This window comes from Strix aluco, chromosome 7 (assembly GCF_031877795.1).
Source record: "Strix aluco isolate bStrAlu1 chromosome 7, bStrAlu1.hap1, whole genome shotgun sequence".
Lineage (NCBI taxonomy): Eukaryota > Metazoa > Chordata > Aves > Strigiformes > Strigidae > Strix > Strix aluco.
In genome coordinates this window covers 38,334,027-38,357,837 of record NC_133937.1, presented here as the reverse complement: position 1 = coordinate 38,357,837, position 23,811 = coordinate 38,334,027, and the positions used below count along the sequence as shown (strand labels likewise).

The 23,811-nt window shown below is 39.7% G+C and overlaps 1 protein-coding gene across 1 annotated transcript in view; it reads left to right on the top strand.

Moving 5' to 3' along the window:
* Positions 1-23,811, top strand: part of ADAM12 (ADAM metallopeptidase domain 12) — a 185,170-nt gene that overhangs the window by 143,565 nt on the left and 17,794 nt on the right. The window contains exons 12-16 of the mRNA XM_074831520.1: positions 8,044-8,221; positions 13,038-13,127; positions 14,564-14,759; positions 21,958-22,066; positions 22,174-22,372. Coding sequence (XP_074687621.1) covers positions 8,044-8,221; positions 13,038-13,127; positions 14,564-14,759; positions 21,958-22,066; positions 22,174-22,372 — 772 coding nt within the window. The remainder of the gene's footprint in view (positions 1-8,043; positions 8,222-13,037; positions 13,128-14,563; positions 14,760-21,957; positions 22,067-22,173; positions 22,373-23,811) is intronic.

Genomic DNA, 23,811 nt, shown 5'->3' with positions numbered 1-23,811 from the left:
GAAATGTCCATAAATAAATATCATGGGTTGATATTTCTGTATTACAATCTGGGTTTGATATTCCCTTTTGTTTGGTCTGCTTTGTTTTTTGAAAAATGATTTTGTTCTTCTCCCTCACCCAAACATGCTCTCTGTAAAGTGCTCCTCCCAAACCAAGTTCCCAAAGTATTTTTTTTCTCCCATCTGCTCCTGACCCATTTAAAAAACAATTCCAAGGTTTTTCAAGGGAAGAAATCACAATGTAACTACCTGAAACAAAAGCTGATTGTAAAATCATGTTGGGAACCAAATGAAGTGTCATTATGAGGTAGCGGTGCCCTAACATTTCCAGCCAGGTCAAACAGTGCCTTTTATCTAACCAGAAATCTGTAGAAAGCTGATCTTCAGGAAGGTATTTTGAGCAACGGGATGGATCATTTGTCTTTATTTGTCTGTCACGTGCTGAGGATGTTGTGTTTTGTGTGGCAGATTTAAACACAGGGCATTCTGGTTGTGCTTCTTATCTACTGTTTCCTTCATTGCCGGTAACCACTGGCAGGCACGGTACGCCTGCTGCCTTGCTTTTCTTTAGCCTGACCTGGCCTTTTCATCCCTTCCTCTGCTATTTGTTGCTTTTTTCCCCTTTTACTGTAGTCAGCATTGGATTAACCTCAAATTCTAAGTAGTAGATTGTGAAACCTGAACTCTCAGCAATCCAGCAAATTTTTATTAATGAGGTAGTTGTCTAAAAGGAAACAGAGCAAAAGATGAGCCAGAGGCAAATTCAAACTGATTATAGCTACTTTCTTTGGCTGTCTGGTTTCCTACAGGAAGAACAGTTGTCTGAGTTCAGCTCCCATAGAGCTTTTGCAATGCAGATAACTCCAGCATGTAGTCAGAATACTGTCAGGATTGATAAATTGGTTTAGTATTGCTTCACCCCCAGAACACAGAAAGGAAAGTCACAATAGGCCTCTCAATGAGAAAAAACTTCTCTGACCGTACATTTGTAAAACTAAAAGTAACTGCTAATAATGTTTTATTTGGCAGTTTTGTGACTGCACAAATATTAAGCCATGACGGTGTGTACTGTGTAAAGCCATCAAGTGTTGTTCCTTTGCAGAAAGTACTTTTCTGAACCATCCAGCCATTTGTTTCATCACTGCTTTCTGCCCTGAAGTCCCACATACAGTATTATAAATCTGCCTTTTTGAATATTTCGGGTAGTTAAATTTTCACCTTCAGTTTAATGGGAGAGGTCAAGTCTCAGCTGGGGCTATGACAATCCAGTCTAGGCACCTGAAGTGAGATTATTTGAATGCATTCTGAGAATCTGCACTATCCCCGGGCCAAATTAAAATGAACCTAAAGCATTTGTGTGTGAAGTTTAAACATTGCCTTGGAAAGACTTTCTTTTCAATAACCCTGGAAATTTCATTGTAGCACAACAAGGCATTGCCGCTACACATCAATTAAATGAATCACTAGTGTGACATATTCACATTTATTGGAAGTGTAAAAACTACCATCTAGTGAACATCACAGAAGCAGTAAGAGAAATCTAGTCTTGTTTTTAAATCACTGACCATGAACTCAGACGGCAAGAGCTTTGATGTCATGTCTAACTACATGGCCCAATTCCGTGCTCTACTTTATTGATGCTCTAGGGATTAAAACTATAAAAGAGGAGCAAGAGAGTGAAAAATAGGCTAGAAAAATAAGTATGAGTTGTCAGACATCTAGTGCCTTTTGAAGCAAACTTCCCATTTCAATACTTTATATATATATAAAACCACTCTACATTTTTAGCAAAATACTTCCAACACTGCCGAAAAAGGTGTGCCCCATCACTTCTGGGACTGGTATCTTGTACAAAGCTCTACCGTGTGCTGCTTGCAAGGGCCTGCACATCTTCCAGGAGCCCAAAGAATCCTCCAGTTTACCTACTCCTCCCATTGTCCTGGGTGTTTACCATTGGGTGGGAGGGAATCTGCAGATAACTTTAGAGTCTCCCTTTACTTTATTGTGCCTGTGGGATCTACTTTAAAACTGCATTTGTGTCTTTCTCCCTCAAAAATACTTAGAAATGAAGACATTGTTTAAATAGTACATTAAAAAGTCCTTCCACATTATCGCACTTGTCTGATTTTAAACAATTGCTATTAAAACATGAGGCCTGTGAAATAATGTGTAATGACAGAACTTGATACACGAAGGAATCTGTAGTATTTTCAATATCAAAGAAAACTGAATTTTATCTCCTGCTTGATACCTAATTCTGTGAGGTTCTTTATGCTTACTAATTCATTAACATACACACTGTACAGAATAGCTGAAGTGTCAAAAAATGTCATCTAATAGCAAATTCAGTTTTATTCTGGTAGGCTCATATCTCTCAGGAGACCATAAAAAGTTGTTGGAGAGCAATAATAATGTTTAGAAGGTTAAAACCAAGGGGGATGCTTTTTAGTGAGAAAGAATTATGTTAATTAGATCAGGAGTGAGAGGAGGCTGGAAAATTGTCATAGTTCCTTGAAAGCAACACCTCACTGGGTCTAGAGACATTCATGTCGCTTGAGCTTCTACCTTCTAGAGGTTTATTCTTGCGTTACTCTCTCTACTGCTGACATTTTTTCCATGGAAAAATCACTTATACCTGAATTTAAAAAAGCAACCTTATCTCTATTTTTTGTTTAAAAAACACCTATTTTTAGGTTCCTTATGTAAGACTGGAATATGCAACAGAAAATCTACACATTTTTGGGTAAGTCATTCTGTAGAGTCTGAACAAGAGGGAGCTCAAACTCACATCTTCTGCCTCCAATAAAAAGATATGAGTTGTTCTCCTCTCCAGTTGTAAGTGAGCCACTGTGCAGCCAAAAATCAAGAATTTTGGAAACTAAGGAGAGTAAGTATTCACATTTGTGAATGTCAAAGGGTCCTAGCATCGAGACAGATGGAGAGAGACACTGTGATATTCAGTTCAGATAAGGTGTTGTCATGGAAAGTGTTTGAAATTCAGGTGATTGATGTGACATTTCTGATGCAGAGGGCTGGGACTCAGCACCCCTCTTGTCTTTGAGGACCTTCATGCTCCTAAAAAGCACGGCTGGTGCCTTCGCTATTTCCAGATATGGCCTCTCAGGCTTCATTTTTCAAGCATTCTGGACAAAACCCGGTCCCAGTTTATTGCACCTTTGGAAATTATCTAGTCAACAGTTGTTTCAATAAGTATGCTCCAGAAAATCAAAATGCCCTTTTAAAATTAATATAATCTCCAATTATCATATTACCTCAGGGAGGAAGGCATGGTGGTACTTAATAGAGCTCTTTGGGGCTGTTGTGCATTTTAATTGAGTGAATAATTGTAAAACACTTCAGGGCCTTTTGGTAAAAGGCTCTGTATAAACATTGTCATAATGCTGAATAATCAGGCTGTGAGATGAACTGGAATAAATGAACCCTATAAATAGATATATAATTTATATATACGTATAATATATGTGTGTATATATACCAACATTTTGGAGAGAACAAGGCAGTTACTTTATACAAGTCCTACAGTTCTTGAATAAGGAAAAAACCTGAGGTTGGATAGCGATAATCGTAATAATCAAAATGTTAGTTTTGAAGATATTGTGAACCTGCAGTTTTTCCTCCTGTGCAATGCAGAGAATTGCCATAAGCATTGATGGTGTTACCGCTTCAGTGATGCTTCTTGAGAAACGGCACAATATGTTGTGTTTTATGGTGGAGAAACATGGAGCAGGTAGATCCAAGGTACTAAATATTTATATGCCTGAAGATGTAGATAGACGTGGTTTGTAGGAACCAAGGGAGTTTCACTTCAGATGGCTTTCCCAAGGTATCGCTGCAATGCAGTGGTAGGGTTTGGAATGGAGCAAAGATCTCCTGCAGCCCAAGTCAGTGCCTCTCCAGGCATTTTCCTGGAGCAATGGGAAGGACAGCAATGGCAAACATGGCATACCAGCCGCAGTGGTAGTATTACTCCTAGGTCTGTATCCATCTGCTGTTTTACCCTGCATGAATCGCTAGCCACTCTGTTTCTCCTAAATTCTTTGGCTGTCTGATCTCTGAAGACTATAATGTTCTAGGGCAGTGACTTTTCTGTTTCTGTGCTTGTTCTCTCTTGTTATTCAACCCGTTAGGAGGGGGAATGCCTCTGAAATGGAGGTGATGGAGTTGAACTTTTATAGTTCATGCAAAAAAAGCCTATGCTGGGCAACGCGGTGCTAGTACAAAGAACCCTCTACTCTTAAAAGGAACTTGACACAGTGATGATGCCACTTCACTTAGTTAATGACAGGAGCCATCTAATACAGGCTAAATGCAAAACTACATAAAGGAAACGGGCATTTGAATGGCCTGAGTGCTTGAAATATAAATGAATGGGACACGACCAGACTGTTTCTAAAGACATCAGTTACCAGGCATCCTCTTACTATTGTGAAGCTCTCATTTGCAGGAGCAGTCAAAGCTATTTTTGCTGGGAACTAGGATATCCGTTGCTTGAGATTAAGTACATCTTTTAAGCACCAAGAAGACACTGAGGGATGCTGTGGATTCAAGAGGGGTAGAAAGGCTCTGAAATTATTTTCCTTGCTGTAAACTCACTGAAGAGACTGATGTAGTGCTGGGCACAATTTGAGTTCTGTAGAGTTGTACCCGCAGCCAGAATGGTGTGACAAAATGGTCCATTGTGTATTAAATTTACAGATTCAGTGCAGAAAATGTGTGGGCTATTCAGCATCTTAGAATAGGAATTAGGTTGGACTAAAGTTTCCTTTCTCTTCTCAACTGCAGAAGAATAAGTATCTGTAACAAAAAAAAAAAAAAAAATGTCCTGAGTGAAGGATAATGGAATATACTGATTGCTAATGAAATTTTTTACCTCTGGAAGGTTCTCCAGTGCCTATATGAGTTGGTATCTGAGGCTTTTTCCAATAGGATAAGTGTCTGAGCTATCACAGAAAGCACAAATATCCCTGTTTAGTCTGTTACTGAAATCTTGGAGACGGGTAAAGGACTGACTTTACTGTGGAGACCCCCTTACCTTTTCCCACCCAAAGGTGAATTCTGAAGCCTCTTAACAGGGTAGTGTGAGGAAGATTGCTGCAGTTGTTCAGGGGACAAGTTTCTTTCACATGACCATTACTTCATCATTTTTCACAAGCTCCAGATTCACTTAAACATCATGCCTAATGCTACTGGCATCTGATATCTATAGCTTCCCTTCCCATCTGCCAGGGATTTCATGCTTCTGATGAAACAGCTTTAAAATTGCAAAGACAGCCAAAATGTAGCCTAAAATCACAATGATCAAATGCTGTGGCTGTTACATGGGATTTTTTTTTTTTTTTGTCAAAAAAATGAAGAATGGTTGTGTGTCAGATTATCATGATATTAAAGATCAATTATATTTCCAATGAAATACTAACTGGCATCAATTGATGTGGGATCTTCTCTTGCATGGTGTGGTTACCCTTCAGTTGCTCTCTGTTTCCACTTGTTGGGTTCATCTCTGGTTTTGTATTGCTTTATTTTGGGCTTACTTGGTAAAGAAAATGTATTTTCAGAAAATTTCATCATATAACATGTGCTGCACTGATGTCAGCTGAGGAAATCAGTGTCAAGAGCAGGAAAAGCCAGAAGATGAATGGATCTCTTAGTTCAAAATAGGAAACAGCTTGAAGTTCCTCTGGGGGGAAACAGAAACCTCATTCATTAACAATGACATTATTTCACCTCTGGTACAAAGTAAGGATTCTGTTCTCCCAGTGATGGACAGACACATCTCACATTCATGCAAATGACCCTGAGCATTCATGCATACAAAGGAATGGCCCTAAAATATTGGCAGTTTTGACTGGTGAGCTATTCTCATGATCTGTGGGTGGCTGAGACATCTGGAACAGGGAAAAATGCATTATTTGTGTTCCTGTATTGATTTCAGTCTGTGTAAGGTATGCATGTCACCTTGTCTCAGTGGATATCAAAGTAAACCTGTGTCACTGAAGTGAAGGATCTTGCCTGGGTGATGCAGTATTCATTTATTCATAATTTGAAATGAGGATCATGTCTGATCAAGCACTCATCTTTTGTGCAGGATCAGTCAGATGTCTCAGGGTTTCTTGATTGTTTTCTGGTGGTTTATAGTTGTGTACATCCATCTACTTGTTCATAGTCACGTACACAGAATTTTGTGGGTTTTTTTTTTTTTTTCCAATCAAACTAAGAGCAGGACAGGAGTTTGTGGTGTCCTTTTAAGAACATCTCCAACAGCTCAATATAAAATGGTCAGTAGGATGTTTCCCAAGTGCCTTTATTTTCTGTTCCATTACTCTGAATACCTTCTCTGTTTTCCCTTGGGGCCCAGAGCTGCAGTTAGCAGCCTGACTCCTACCTCATGCTATTCTGAAATCTCTTTATTTATCCTAGACTCTGTCATTTTGCCTAAACATTGATATTTTCCAGAAATCAGCTTTTTAAGTGGAGATGCCTATTAACTTTCTGAAATCATATGTCAGTGAATCACAGAACTGATTAGTTTAACCAGACAAGCCCTGTAGTGATACACAAAAATTATTTTCTTCTTCAGTCATGTTTATGTTCTTTTCCAATGAGCTGACTGTTTTATTGCAAAAGAATCTGTAAAAGAGGTAATTTTAAATAGGCACAAAATAAATTCTGTTCTGTAAGGTACCCATAACCTTTCTAGAAGATCCTAATTAACCTCCTTATGTCAGCATAGGAAGCTCTATTGCATTTGTAACTGTCAAACATTTTTTTTTAATAGAAATGATCCCTTTCTGATGCCTATAGGCATCATCATTCACAAAGCAAGCTTTTCATTTCAGGATATTAGAAACAACAGTAGATTAATCGAAGTCTGAAGTTCAGCAGTGCAGAACATCCATCCATTACCTTGCTTGTCTGTAAAGATTATGCCCTAATAACACGAGTGATACAAGGCACTTCGTGAATAAAGTCCAGTCATTATCAGGTTGGCTCCCTGTGCTGCCATAATGTTGAATTACTGCTGGACCATGGAGCAGCGGTGACGAAGGTACCAAGTCTTAGGGGAGATGTTGTTTTATGACTCAGTTTTGATACAGATTCAACGTACCCACATGCACATCTCAGTGTGGAGAGGGCACGGCAGACTTTAGGATGTGATTCTGATGGTCAGATCCAGGTGCCGACTTGACTCGTATCTGTGAGTCAAACTGCAAGTATTCATTAGTAAAAATGGAATTAAGTCCTCCAGCAGAAAAAAACAGATTATCTGGTGATATTTGTACCTCACTGGATCATTTTGCTAACATTGTCCATGTGTTTTGGAAAGGAAATCAAAGACACTATGTGCCTGCACGGCAGGGCCAAATCCTGCTCTCAGCAGTGTGAATCCAAAATACAGGTATTTTCAGTAGTGTCTGTACAGTCATCCTGATTTCAAACAAGAACTGTATTTGCTTTAATCATGCAGTTCCCAAGCTTGACTTTGATAAATTGCGGAAGTAGGCTCTTATCAAGTAACTTGGCGTTTTTCTCTATTTTTTTTTTTTTTCCTGAAAAGAGCAGGAAGTTTGCCATACTGCAGAGCAAGATGAATGAATCTGCCATTTGAAGCTAAATTTTCCGAGAAGGATTAGGATGTTTTGCAGTCCTGTAAATGCAGGAATCCTCCCTTCAAGTCCAGCATTTCTTTATGATCATGATAAAAATTTGCTCTGTAACTACATATGTGTAAGAGGTAGAAGGAATTCCAAATGTGAGCACTTCCAATCCTTAACAGCAGCTACAAATTTAAGTGAAAAAGATGGAAATGCCCTTACTCATAGTCAGAAATTATTGTAAATGTTTTGGGCTTAATTTTACAGTGAATTGCTGTATTTCCATTCTATGTTAAAGGGTTTTTAAAAAATGCACACAATCTTCTTCTTTGTGCACAGATGTGCTAAAAGGTCACCAGCGTGACAGAAGAGAGATGTTTTCATCTGATAATACTACCTTTCTTTTTGCCTCTGTGTATTTTTCTTCTAGCTATCCATTTCCCATGGTATTCAGTAGTTGCAGTAGAAAGGACCTGGAAAATAGCCTGGAAAAAGGAGTGGGAATGTGTCTGTTCAACTTGCCTGAAGTCAAGGAGTCCTTTGGTGGACAGAAGTGTGGGAATGGCTATGTGGAAGATGGAGAGGAGTGCGACTGTGGGGAGCCTGATGTAAGACACCACCTGAGAATTACTGCTCACCTCCTGTGCAGGTTTTTAACAGTGAAGAAGTGGTTTGGCATGTTTAATGCTACTTGGTGTAAAGCAAAACTCTCCTGTCTCTGCTTCTATCTTACCAGCTTAAACTTCAGAGTCCTCAGAAGTGTGGGGAGTTTCTGCTTCGCTTGCATTTGAGTTGGTAAAGTTCAGGCAGGGCCTTAGTTAAGAATGTGCTTGATTCACCATTAGAGAACAAACTCTTTCATGGCTTGTCCAACAGACTAACCATGACTAACTGTCATGTTTCTAACAACAGAAAGTCCTTTAAGTACTAGCCAATAAGCTAAACTCAAAATAAATTTGTTAACATTCCTCAAATTTCTCAAGATACCATGTGTTAATTGAAGGTATGAGAATATGAGAAGCCACTCATATATTAATATTAATATAAATATAAATAATTATATAAATATTAACATTGGCTAGGTATTTCTTCATTGCAGACAGCTTCAGTTTTTAGGTACAAGACCTTTCCCTCCTTCACTATGAGATTTTTCTTTGCCACTAGCCAATTACCTTACTAACAGAAATAGCCTTTACTTCTTCTCAAAAAAATTGCTACTACTTCAAAGATTGTTCCATTTAGTTTAGCAAACATGTCAGAGGTCTGCTCAGATCAGTAGGAAATAGGCAAAACCTGGGGGTCAAATAATATCCGAGCCGACATCCTTATCACTTTGGCATCCCATGCTCATTGGCTGTATTGAACTTCTCTCAGAATATCTGAATTAAATACATCAGCAGGTGAGGGATTTGTTTCCTGTCATAAATATGATTTTACAGACAAAATAGATCGGGGCAGTTAAAACAGCGAGATATTGCTGTATCCTGTCTATACAGTGTATTGGATTTACACAAGCCATAAGGATTTCCTGACAGTTCACTCATTCTTCAGGGTAACGAGGTTGGAGGAAGCAGGCTTATCTTCTTGTTTAAAGTCAATAGAGTGCAAGCAGCTTGCAAATGTCTTTCTAACCTGGTTATCTTTCTCATTTTCACTTTTGAATGTTAGTGATACCTTTTCAAGTCAAAGCCACTTAATGTCAACAAACACTGACTTGATTTGACTCTTCTTTCTTGTCTTCCCTCTTTAATTATATTGGAGATCTGCAGCTTGGGCCCAATTAGATTAATTTGAAATTTACTGCTATAATCTGAGTGGTACCAGAAAACCTGTTAGATTAGTTAATAATTCACTGGCCAGTCATTTATACCAGCTGAGTTTTGTCAACAGTGTTGCAGTATTTTATGGCATGGAAAGCTGTACAATAACGTATGCTAGTTGTATGCTAGTACAATAACATATGCTAGACTGTTATACACCAGTCTGAATATGTACATGTAGGTGGTTGGTAGAGAAATTTCTCCTTTAAGTAAAATCTTAGCCCTGTGTTGAGGTCTGTGCTCACTGACATTCCTTAGCAGTCGGACAGCAATGGATTCATGAGGGTGAAGAGCTGTGGCTGTAGCACACCTCCAACCTTTTGGACACCCCTGGAAATGCTAATGCTGTAGGGACTCTGACCATCTCCATCCACACTACGGTCTCATGTGCATCAGGGGCTTGTCATATTCTTGAGTATAATGGATGCCAGCATGCCCACCACCAGGCCAGGAGGGTAAGACCAGACCAAGGATTATATTACCTATTAAGATCCAACTTCATTTTGAATTATATTACCAAAAATGTCTGATGTGCTACAGTGTCTGTGGAAGGAGGGTTAATGTAGATTACACATGGAAAGATAGAAGAAGGAAAAAAAAAAATCCTTGGTCCCTGAGAACTGAAAGCTGACAAATGTGGCTAATTTTATAACAGGCTGCAAGGGGAATCAGAAAACTACAAATTGGTAAATCAGAAGTCAGACAAATTACTTCCAAATGTAATTAAGAGCTAGTGCCTGAACAGCTGCGACACGCCAGGGACAAGTCAACACAGCTTTTGTGCCAGGAAATCTTGTCTTACAAACCTATTGCAGTGCTCTGAAGGACTTAGCAAGTGGATGGAAAGGGACAATGCTGTTATTGCAGCCTGTTAAGAGTTCAGAGAAGCTTTAGACCAAAGTCTTTCACCAAAGCCTCTTTAGGAGACTAAGAAGCTGTAGATTGAGAGAATATTGCATGGGCAAAAGTTGGGTTAAAAGATAAGAAATACAACCAGTTATAAATAATCCATTTTATGCAGTGGAAGGAGATCTGCTGTGATGTATCCATGAGTCCTGGCAACCACACAATTCAGCATATTCATAAACAGCCTGGGAAGAGTAATAGTCTTAAATTTGCTGATGATATTAGTTAGGATGGCAAAGATGAAAGCTGTCTGTGAAGAACTGCAGAGGAACCGTCTGAGACAGCTGGACTGGGCATTAAGATGACAAATGGGATTCAGTGCAGAGTGATGCACATTCCAAACATCACATATAAGATAATGGACTCTGAGCTGACTCTGACCATAGAGGAACAAGACTTCATATTGCAATAAATAGTCTCATGAAAATGTCAGCTCTGTGCTCAAGAGTGGTCTAAAAGGTAAATAGGCTGTTAGAAATTACTAGGGAAGAAATAGGAAAACAAAACAAAGCACCAGTAGGCCTCTATAAATCTGCAGCATGCTGCGTCTGAAGCTGCGTGTGCAGCTTTTTCCTACCCCTCCCAGATCTCAAGAAGGATAAAGCAGAATGAAAGAGGTTGAAAGAAAAGCAATAAGAATGTTCAAAGTTTTGGAGGGGCTGTGGCAGGAAAGGAAGAAAATGAAGGAAAACGCAACAGAAGCTGATAAAATCATGAGTGAAATAGAAAGAATGACTAGGGAGCAATTGCCCCCCAGCAAGAACTGTGCATATAAAGTTAGAAAGTGGCACGTTTCAAACAAGCAGAAGGAGCTGCTCCCCAGACTGTGTCAATTACTTGTGAGTTCCTTTCCACTGAAGGTTAGAGGTGCTAAAAATGTCCATGGAGCCAAGGGAAAGCCAGGAGACTGGAAAGGTGTCATGTATGTGTATTCATATTCTTGTCCTTAAGCATTTTCTGCTGTCAGGGGGACACAAGGCCAGAAGGGTTATAGGCTGACCCAGTGTGGTCTGTCTTGCGTTCTTAGAAAAGTGGGGTTGAAAACAAGATGTCCTGTCTACAGTATCCAACACCATGTAGGTGATGCTAGAATTGCTGTTGTGTTAGTCTGTCTGAGATGCTCTGACGAGCCCAGACCTACACCAAGAAACCCAACTCCCATCATTGCTGTTGTTACTAATAATAACTACTAATAATAAACTACAACACAGCAGTAGTTTCGGGTGGCAGCCTCCAGCCTCCGAAAGCCTTGTGAGCCTTTTCTGTTTGCTTGCCTGTTTATGTTCGAACCATTCCTGACAATTTAATAGCCCAGGCACAAAAACTATTTACCAAACTCATTCCCTACAATGAGTAATAAGCGAGTGAGCAATTGGAAATTTCAAAGGCTACGGTAATATCATTCAAAGAGCTGTGTCTTTATCCCAGCCTGCCTGTGGAATGCCGATTGTTTTCCACGGCTGGCTGGTGTAGGGCCAGATGATGGGGTATAGGAGCTGACTGTTTCAGAAGTACCTTAATTGGACTGTCATTGCTTTCCTCCACTCTGCTTTTCTCAGATTGCTATTGAGGTGAATTTATAAAATGTTCTGTGCAGAGGAACGTTACTTCTTAAATACAGCAGCTGCACAGAAATATTTGCGTAGCCTGCTGCCTTCCAGCATGATCAAAAATAGGTGCAGCAAGTTGTTCCACTACTTCAGAGCAGCACAGTTAGCTTTGTATATTCAGAGAGATATTATCTAAGAAAACAGTGAAATGCTGAAAATCATTTTGCTGTTTATTTGTGAGTGCATTGGTAGCCCTATCTTCCAGTTGGAAAGGTTTACAAAAGCCAATAAAGTAACAAGAGGCTGTGAACATCAGTCTAACCCACTTATTTTTCCTGTGTTCCCTATATTGTTAGTGATCCCTTGTTAAGTCGAACTGACTTAACACAGCTGAAGAGCAATTTTATCTGCTGCTATTTTTGTTAGAGAGATGAGATTCCAGCACAGCTGATGTAACTTGCAGCTTGTGAGCATAATCTTGGAAAAACAAAACCATTATTTTCTGAAAGTTCTTACTAGCTCGTTCTACTGAGAATAAAGTTTGCGAAAGCCCACACATGCCACCATCTAATCCATAAGTGTGAAATTGGGATGTATCAGTTAGTGAGAATGCAATTCATACTCATTTCGTTTCTCAGAGGTCTATTACTGGCATACCCTGATAAGAGATTACACGGAATAGTATCATCATCTCTCCTTGTGGCAGCCACCAGTCTCCACACGATACAGAAGTCTGGTGAGCAACGATCACAAAATAGAGAGCTGTAGTCGTGATGCTCAGTAACCACAACACAGGTCCTAGATCCTCAGTGGGGGCAGTGGAATCATTCCACTGATTTTTTTGTGGAAATAAAACACTGTACTACTGTATTGGGATTGGTTTCAGCATACTTGAGTTGTTTGTGATATTTGGGATTAGATCCATAGCTAGAATAAACCAGCCTTCCTCAATGGCTTCTCTGGTTTTACTACAATTACTGTGCTTGTTGAATCTAAAGACAGACAAGTCTTTTTGGATCAAGTTGTAGAATTTCATGCGTAATTCATTATTTCATGCCTAGCTTTTCTTGGCGGAGCTATAGGCAGCCTCTTAATTTACAGCTCATTGTGACTGAAAGTTGTCTGCTCTAAATTTATCCTCCATCTAGGAATGTACAAACCGGTGCTGTAATGCCACTACCTGTACTTTGAAACTGGGAGCAGTGTGTGCACATGGACTTTGCTGCGAAGACTGCCAGGTGAACCAACGGAAACGTTTTTTATCTGTGTGGGGTGGGCAGAATTCCACAATCTTCCCAACTGCAGAGCAGTAAGCAAGGATGGAGAATAAGCCAGTTGGTATCATTAAGCATTAAGACACTTGCATTTCATGTAAGCAATTCCAAAAATTCTCAAATCGTCACAGTTCCTTCCTGCAGAAGGAGCGGAGCAACAGACTTTTTAATGGTGTCTGTGCTATTTGTAGCCACTTCATTTGCTCATGCAAAACCTCTTATTTTTCATGAACTTTCATAGGCTTTGGGTTTTTTTCATGCTTATATGAATGTTGTGCTCTGGCAAGCAGTCATTAAATGCTGGACCCTCTTTTTATGGGAAGACTCTTAAGATATTAATTCTGTCAACAGCATATATATTTTTAATGGCAGATCATCAACTCCTGTGGACTCCTAACGTACTAAAAAAAGCCAGCTTGCTGCAGGCATTTACCTTCTTGAATTCTCAGACCATCTCTTGCATATGGGCTAATAAAGCATTCAGCAAGTTTCCATTGTCTGTAGCAACCATCTGCCTAAAAGCTCAGTAGCAGCAAGCTATCAAAAGAGCTAGCAAATGCTTTTTAGCAAAATCAATCTTCATGTCTTTTTGCTTTTTACCAAAGGCGCTGTGGTGATGCAGTTAAAAATCAGTGCTGCTTTCAGAGCACACCCATCTTTTGTGGTTGTTGTCGATAAATGAATGCTCGGATTGCCGTGTCCACCATTAACTACTAGTTGCCTTCAACTCTGAAAAAATGCAGTTATCCAAGGAAATCAGGACAGGAACAGTTATATGAACTAGTTGTATAAGTAAGTTGAAGAAGATCTTGATGACCATGACAGAGCGACATTTCCATGAGGAAATGCACCTCCATCCCAGGAAGCTGTCAGGGAGCTGAATCCAGAGTCAGGTGGGCCGGTCGCTTGGTGAGCCATAGTATAACAAAAAACCATAATATTATGTGTTCAGCTGGCTGCCCTGGTCACTGCTGTGTGCTTATAGCCATATGGATGAAAAGGTTTCTGCTCTGACTTCTGGTCAGTGCTACAGAGCATCCTTTGCAGTACAGCTCAAACTGTTTCTGTGCCTCTGTGTTTAGGCATGATTGCAGGAGGCATGCTGAAAACTTCAGTTCCTATTTGAAAACTTAACAAAAAGCTGGATTTACCTTCCGACCCAAGCCACGTGAGCCATGTTTGCAGCTGCAACTTCAGTTTGGCCCTCCTTCCTGCCAAACCCTTCTCAACCTGTGTCAAATAAATGTATTTAAAGAGCTGTGTTATCCTTAAACTGTCCTCTGCGGTCAGTTGGTGCAGAGCCAGCGGAAAAAGCTGTTCATGCACTGCATGGGTTATACCGCTGCATAACTCTTATTGATTGGAATTACAGCAGTTAAGGGGTTTTGTTTGTTTTGCAGCTAAAACCAGCGGGGATTTCTTGCAGAGAGTCAAGCAATTCCTGTGATCTGCCAGAGTTTTGCACGGGAGCCAGCCCTCACTGCCCAGCTAACGTGTACCTGCACGACGGGCACGCGTGCCACAGGGTGGATGGCTATTGCTACAACGGCATATGCCAGACCCATGAGCAGCAGTGTATCACCCTCTGGGGCCAAGGTGAGTTTGAGAACCAGGAGGTCTGTTTATGAGATAGACTTGGAGAAAAAAAAAGCATGTGATTGGGAGGAATTTTATACGGTACCAATCTGTATCTATTCTTTCCTGAAATGGCAAACTGAATAATGAGGGAATCATTTTGTGATTCATTTTATCCTTGATTTGCAGTCATGTTCATTTCTTGCAGCAGGAGGTAGAGAGCAACAGTAACTAGATTCATTCTGCAACAATGCTGCAAATGGCTCGGTGAACTTAGACAAATCATTTAACACTGACTTTGATATGGCCTTATGTCATCCTACAAAGTGCTGAATGCTCTTGACAGGTCGAAATTGCATTCTTTTTCAGACTGGTATGGAAGTTTCCTTCTGTGCTCTAAATTGCTCATCTGCAAAACATATATATCTGCCTACATCCCAAAACAGAGCTCAGTATTTGACATTAACATAAAATTCTTGTATCGTTGTGTGTATTTTATTAATTGGTGTTACCCTGTAAGCCTGCCTCCTGACAGTACACTTAGCACAGTACGTGCTCAAGCAGAAAAAGATTTCATTCTCCCATGGAAATTTACTTTTTGCAAAAATCTAATAGCATGAGTTCCTGGGTTATCCGAAATAGGTGATGTCCCAGGAAAGCCATTCACCTTTCTGTAATGTCCTGCGGCTCTTCCACTGAAATACAAGCACTAACTCAGCATTTTGCTATTGCCTCCTGCATCGCTGGGGACATGTCATGTCTCCTTCAGCATCTCACTTACCCCCTCTCTCAAATGGAAAAACTAGTTTTACCTCTTTGGAAGAGAAACATTTTTTAGAGCTAGATTTAATTATTTCTTTTAAATTAACTTTTTCAGCTCCCTTAGCCTCTTAATTCAATATCTCTCTGCCCTCAACTCTGTTTCAAAATTTATGTGTCAGTGTAATGACACAGATGTTTCCCTTGGTCAAAACCCGCATCAGAAGTCTATTGAAGGATCTATCTGTTACCTTCACAGGGACTTGGACCATTCACGATTTTTGTTTTAAAGACCATTAAAGCATCTCAGGAAATAATGCCACTGATACAGATAGCAAGTTAGCTTGGTCATGTGGGTATAAGAACATGTTAGAGGAGTTCCACTTCAAAATTAAACTCCCCACATGGAACTGATGCATCTGATATACTCCTCTGAATCCCACTTGCATCATAGAGTTAACATGAGCTCACATAGGCATGTACAATTATAGCCTCCAGTCTTAGTCATACTGGGATTTTTAATCCCCTGGATACCCAGACATTTTCTCTTGTATAAAGCAAAATCTCCTTACAAACCAGTTTCCCATGCCATGGAAAGTTACTCGGTCAGACTGTTAATAATTTCAGTCGCTGAGAAAAATTCAGCTAAAGGTCAGGGAGCTGAATTGTTGCAGCTCCCTTGCCAGGGCTGTTTCCTAATGCAGTGAGTCCTCCAAACCCCCCAGGCTCCCCTAATTCTTTCTTGTCTTCCTTCTTGGGAGTATTCAATATGGGTACTGCTGTGCATGGAGTCTCCAGTGGTCAAGGCTATGGGGGTCTGCTGATGAGAAAGATGACTTCATTAAGAACAGAGCTCAAACAGACTTTAATTGGAATACCCTTCTTTTTCATGGGAATACCCAAGGATAAAGATTTTGAAAGGATTTTGAAACCACTTACATCTGGTTGGAGTATGAGCTGGCAGATGCAGGGTGGAATGGGGAGAGGGCTAGGTGGGCCATGCAGTTGGAAAAATATCATGGTACCGATAAAAAAACTTTTCAGCTTTGCTTGCAGCAGAGGGACTTGACATTCTAAGATGTTGTCTCTGGACTTCATATCAAAAATATACATTTGAACCTTTTACCAGATTGTTGTAATTTGTTAGAATTTTTTTTAACAACTGTATGTGTTGGAGTGGAGTGAAAGAGTAGTTGTGTGGGTTAAAAAATTCTATACTGTAAAGAAAAAACAGATCACAGTTCATTTGCGTTAATTCCTTTTTTCTTCTTCCCAGTAGGAGAAAGCCATGGAGAACAAAATACAATAACTTTTATTAAAATAATATTCAGTATATTGAATTTCTTATGAGTGTATTCTTTTGTATATCTTTCTTTATTCATCAGGTTACGGATGTCCAGTAGCCCAATGATAAACGTCAATCTTAGTATTTTTAGATCTAGTTAAAGAAAAACGATGAGCGCTCAGAGTTTGTTTACATTAGGCTGAGCAATAGGAACCTGTTTCCAGAAAGAAGTACTTGCATTTCCTTGGGCGTTTTTTGTTACTTTCAACAGATAAATTCAAATCAAACAGAGGAATATTTTTTGCTATTGCCTATCTGCAATAGCATGGAAAGCTTTGTGTGAAAGAGGGGAGGAGCACCTGGGGACAGTCTCTGAAAATAGCAATTAACTCCTCTTAAAGATCAAGTTCATTCCAGTGTGCTCCCAGAACACACACATTTCTCTACCCTCTCTCTCACATTAATTCATGTCATTTTTATCCTTAAGGAGCAACATGCATGAATTGCTTGTGACCTTTTTTGTTTCATATTCAAAACCATCAGATTGCACTGATCTGACCTATTGATAGTAGCGTGACAGAAAGATACATCGATAGTAATGCATTTGTGTAATGTCTGGTACTCCATTGGCATTTTTCGGGAGTAACTAGATACACAGATAAAGCTGCTTGAGAGAGAGAAATTATTGATTACCAAGGAATAGAAGATTCTCAGCTTTAGACTCATGGCTTTTTCTACATTGACAAGAAAATGATTCTTTAGAGAAGGAAAGGAGATGTTTGTCAGTGTGTTTTCCTACACTTCCCTGAGAGGGAAAAAAACAATGATTTGGGGGAGCCAGTGGCAGGCATTGACTTAATAATTAGAACATACTTAAATTTGTTGCACAGACATGGCCATTTGTTCAGGCAGGAACAATCTTGATTTTAATGTCAATATTTGTTACAAAGGCCTGTCACTGGTGTAAGAGCTTTGCAGTTTTTTCCAGGTACAACCCTATAGGCAAAATAGATGGGCTTCCCATATAAATTAGCTGACCAGACCATTGCTAACTGTTTTTTGGTTTTTTTTTTTGCTAAAATCCTGATTTATCCAAGCACCATAAAGATTTGAATTCAGTAAAATAAAACTATCTTGATTATCACAGATTTCTGGCCAGGCCTTTTCTTTTGGAGATGTGAAAGGCATTAAGCCATATTCTCAGAGGCAGTGAAAGCTAGCATACTCCTTAAATGCAGAAAATGCAAAAACCCCATCTTGCTCATGCACAGACTTAACAACAGCAATCAACAAAGAGAGTGGCCAAGGGAAGCTTGTGGAAAGTTTACTTTGCATCATCAGTGCAGTAAAACAAACTTAATGACATATAAAATCCAGGTGCAAATCACATGACGGAGAACTGTACTTTTACGCTTATATTTATTTATACAGTTGTTCATGGTGCTAGTTGGCATAGCCTGACCAACAGAACTCCAGTCTGGTTTTCAGAGGTTGGGTTTTCTTCCCCTCCACACCCATAAACACTGTATAATTTTTTTTAAATAAGTCTTGAGATAGTGTTGGGAGCTGAATTGAAATAGTTTTTCTTTCTGCTGTCAACCTGATAACGGGTGATTCTCTGTTCTTGGAATCAGCACCATGGTCAGAAATTTCTCTCTCCTCTTTCGGGAGACCGTGATGGCATTTTCTCCTTGCAGCAGGTCTTGCACTGATCTGAAATGACACAGCGTTTCTGTATCACTTCCAAAAGCATAGAACATCTCTTTTTTTTGTAGCCGTACAGGGAAAGAAGTGGGCTCATCAGTATACACATTTGGAGAAAAAAATAGTCTCCAGGCTGACAACTGCAGTGGTGAGCTTTGACCTTCTGCAGTTTCAAACAGCTGATTTAATCCTTTGAATAAGGCTTGGCGTGGAAAGGCTGGCAGGACCTTAATTACGGGGTCATGATACTATAATTATCAATAGCAAAGTGAAATAAACTCTGCTTATCCAGCTCAAAGCACTTAATAACCACTGGAAATCTTTCACAAATCATTTTGCCTTTGCCTGTAGAGGTAGTGAAATAGAGAAAGACAGGACTTTCTGCTTCAGTTTATATGGTGCAATCATGATAAATGGGTTTCCTCCAGAAACACAACATTACAATTCTCTTCCTTCAGCATCCTCTGCAAACCTCCTTTTAACTTGGTAGCTCCATCTGTTCAGCTTCTTACACTCCGATATGTTTTCATCTATTAAAAAGTCCAAATATTGTGAGAAACCAGTCAGGAGAGGGAACAGCCATCTGAATCCCAAGCAACAACGTGTTCTGGTTTGATACCAAAGACAGAAATTGAAGTTAGATTCTGGTTTCCAAGCCACAGATGATCATTGGGTACCAGGTGTTTTCATAGACAGGCTGCTCCAAGCCTGCCAGGGGAGCATTTTTTTGTGCTCCATGAGATCTTTCTTCTTGTCAAGTATTATTGGTTGGAGTTAAAACTCACTGTCTGAGACCTGCAAGGATGCTGCAGATGTGGTGTTCTTCCTGCAGGCTGCTTTCCATCATGTGTAGCACACTTGACTTCTATATTCAAAAAAAGCAACCAAACAAAAGTTTCACCAGGTGAAAGAGGAAGATAAGTACCTTAAACTCTCTTAGTACTTCAGTGAGCCTTTTCTCTTTTTAACACCATTTGTTTAATAAGTTTTTGTTAGGTCATTTACAGTCAGAGCACAGGACATGAGCATTCGTTTTGCTTTTGGCAGCTTTTGGAGCCACACACCACTCTGGGGAAAGTGTGGCTGTGCTCTGGGCTGCTGCTGACACATCTCCAAGGAAGCCTCCAGTCGTTGCAATGATATGCCATTGGCTCAACTACCTGGGGCACAAGGCTCCCAGCCAAGAAAAAATGAGACCTATAGCAATTGCATAGGATCATGGTAGATGCGGGGGGGTGGGGCGGGGCTGAGCAAGTCAGTCTTTGCAGATGTGGGAGAAAAAGCAGTTTTACTTGGCCTCTTGCTTACAGAATGTTTTTTTCCTTCCCTCCCCTTTCCTTCTAAAGCTGGCATAGCATATGCACATGTTAATGTTTGTATCAAGCTGAATAGTTAATGTGCCTGCCCTGGAAAGATGAGGAGGAATCTACACGCTGAAAATGGAAATTTTACTTTGCTTTTTGCACAGTGCCTTGTCTGGATGCTTTTGTTGATTTTTTGATTATTGCTTGTGGCTTAATGAAAAGAAGTGAAAGACTCCTGTCGGAGTCCCTTTTAATAGTTCCAGACTTGAGAAATGTTCTGAACCCAGCAAGCTTGATCGTAATCTTCCAAAGAATTTCAAGCTCTTGTCCTGCTCTCCAGGGAACCAACAGCTCATATTCTGTTCCTTCTGTGCCTTTCTTTCTGAGTTTTCCAGTTTCAGTATGTAAAAATGTAAGAAGGAAAAGAGGGTGCCATCTTAAGCCTCTCCAAGTTTTAATGTTTTGTTCTTAATACCATTAGATTGCTCTTCAGCAGTATATAGTATTAGTCAAGCTTCTGACTGTGAAATGCAGATAATTAATGGAGGCTTTAATCTCTAAGTTATTACTGAAAAGATCCACAGTAACTGGAACTTTTACAATCATTTGTATTTTCTTCTCCAAGAATTTGACCCCTTTTTCTTAAAACCTTCTTCCTCTTTGAAGGCTTTCAAATGAAATCTTCAGGAATGTTTAAATAAAAGATATGTTCTACCCACAGTTAGAGGCATACACACTTGGAAGTGGCTCAAAACATTTGAAAAAACATAACATTAACTCATATATTCTGTCTCTGTTAAAGATCGGGGAACACTGTAGAAATGGTGTATTTTCAGCCTTTAGGCTATCACATCATTTGCCGCCAGTTCTTTTTGTTTTAGTTTGGCTGATCTATCAAAAGTATAAAAATGTATCTAGCAGATATCTGTTAAGAGTTTTAGCCAGTGCATGTCCTTACCTTGTCTCCTCAAAGCAAGTCTGCGTATTGCAGTAGTTGAAATGTTGGCAATGACTTGATTGTGCTATTAGTTATCTTCACGGAAAGAAAATATGGGGTAGTAAAGGGCCCTTGCAAAGGGCCTCTTAATCTTGCAAGGAGCAGCAATTATTGGCTGGAAATAAAAGCCACACTTCTCAGTAGAACAAAGGGATTAAATTCTAATACATGGACTAATTAATTGTTGCATCAGTCAAACCAGGGAAGTAGATCCTCCACCTCTTAGACACTTCAGATGAACACATGTATCTTCCCCTAGAAGACATTCAATAGTTGGTCGTAATCTGGGGAAAAATGGACAGGAGAGTGTCTGTATAAGACGTTAGAATAGATGTTCTAATAGTACCTTTTAACTTCTAAAACATAGAGATGAGTAATCTGTCTGCACAAACATTTCCAGTACTACTCCCACCAGGGAAGTTCCTTTGCCGTTAGGATATGTCTCCATCATAAAAGACTACAGTAGATACGAACCAGATGCTGCATGTCTTCCCAGATTCCTACTTCTACCACCATAGTAGAAACAACCCTTCTTTCAAGTCAGTCTTTCTCTCCACTTTCAGCTCACTCTCGGGGTGAATTTACTGAGGATTAAGGTGGGGATGGGTTCCCTTCCTTCCCCAGTACGTCAGCTTGAGCTGACAGCACTCATGTGGTCATGCCTTTACAGACACATAGCACACTAGTCTGCAACTGGATTTTTTCTGATTTCTTGTTGTTCTGAATTGCACTTATAAAGGCCTTTCTTGAAAAGTATTTTCTTTGGCTTTAGCTCTTGGGGTCTTGCTAGAGTCAGATGGACTCCTGTAAAAAGAAGGGAGTTAACTTACCAGCTGGCCTTCATCTTTCTTCACCAAACTAGATTTGGCATTTGCTAAAAGTTTTTGTGTCCTAGGAGGATTCACAAGAGGGATATCATCTAGAGAAATTCTGAAAGAGATTGAGTTCTCCATTGTCTATTGCTCAGCATTGCCAACAGAAACAAATAAAAGTGGAAAAGCCGCACATTCAGGCTCTTCAATTAGCATGCTGATCCAGCACAACTGTTTTGTTGTGCTTCATCAATACGCAGATCACGTCCTACCTTCCCCTAAAGCATCAGTGGAGCTCAAAGAAGATTATTAAAAACACCTTGTATGAGATGAAAGTTCTGATTAGGTTTTGTTTCAGGTGCGAAACCTGCTCCTGGGATCTGCTTTGAGAGAGTCAATTCTGCAGGTGATCCTTATGGCAACTGTGGCAAAGACTCCAAGAGCTCCTTTGCTAAATGTGAACCCAGGTACGGTCTCTCCCTGCAAACACAGGAACAGGTGCAAGGGTGGTGGGAGAGGGGTTATAACATTTAACATTATTTAACTAATCTTCAGGTTTGTTTATTTCCTGCAGAGATGCTAAATGTGGGAAAATCCAGTGTCAAGGAGGTGCAAATCGACCTGTAATTGGTACCAACGCTGTTTCCATAGAAACCAATATCCCACTTCAGGAAGGTGGCAAGATTCTGTGTCGTGGTACCCACGTGTATTTGGGTGATGATATGCCTGATCCTGGTCTTGTGCTGTCAGGAACCAAGTGCGAAGATGGAAAAGTAAGGTTCCAAAACACTCCCAAACAAGGAGAACATCACTACCCTCATGCTGCCAAGTATTTTGTACTAAACTGGCTGGGGTTTGCCTTGGGATTTTTTTTTCCACAAAAGAATTGTTTCTCATGCTAACACTGAGTCAGATTTTTACTCCCTCTTCTTTTGGCCACTGTTCTGGATTACAGATTTGCAGATGCAATGCAAGTCGCCTAACTTTATAACTGATTTTTTGACGACAGTCCCAAGTATCTGTCCATGTAGGCTAGAGGTTTTCTGCTAAATAGGTACAGCAAAATACATTACAGGCTTGTTAATGAATTTGTGAAGAGTTCAATGTATTCACTTTCCCAGTTACTATAGCATTTCAAAATTGTCATTAACTTCACTTCACATTTCAAAATGTATTATATCTGCTGATTATGGCTCCCCCACCACCCCCCCCCCGGATTTTTTCTCTTGCAGGAAAAGCTATCTGTGTAGGCACTATTACACTATTAGAAAAATATAAATTCATTGATGTCCAGCCACGAAAACTGATTTTTTCAATCATATTTTGCAAACTTTGTGAACCATCCGAAGTGAACATAGTCCAGATTTCAAATGTCTGTCTCATTCTTAGTTTTTCTTTTGTGAGAAAGGGAACAGAGAAAGATGAGAGACAGCCATGAGTTTACAGAAGGGGAGGAATGGAAAGGAGCCCAAGAACTGTTGAAATGAAGAAGGTTTCTGTACCCTCAGTGGATTACTTGCAAAAAGAAAAAAAAAAAAAAGTAAAAAAGTTCTTTGATAATTTGTGGTAAATTCAAGTAAGCTTCTGAATTTTTGAATGCTTTTGAATTATGTTGGATTATCACACTGCATTGGGAATGGGTTTAAAATACATCCCTAGTGAAACTACAGTTCTGTTACAGGAAAACAACCCTTACAACATTTCTAAGTCAATCTGTTACAAAATGTCTTTTCAAAGAAAATTCAACGCTGGGAAAGCACCCCATTATGTTTTACTAATGAGTATTTAATCTTTCTAATCTATCTAATCATACACATACACACTATAGAATACACAGGCTAATACTTAGGAAATTGTATGTTTTACTTTGAGGACATTAGTGCGTTTGTATTATGGATTAAGAATATGAATTTAAATATTCTTGAGTTTTCTAAGCTGAAGATACACAATTTGAAATGCAGCCATTTTAATGTGATCAAAATTCTGTGTGCTACTGCACTATGAATATTTGAATTGTGAATACTGCTGTAATCAGACCATATTCTCTACATGCATGCATGTTGATGCCAATTCACTCTAATTTCCTTTCCATTTTTCCTTCTCCCCAGGGGATAAGTGCCCTGATTAAGCATCCCTGTCGTCTCCTTCAACACTATTCCCTGCTTAATGCTAATTATTGTGACTGACTTTTAGCACTACTGAACTGAACTGC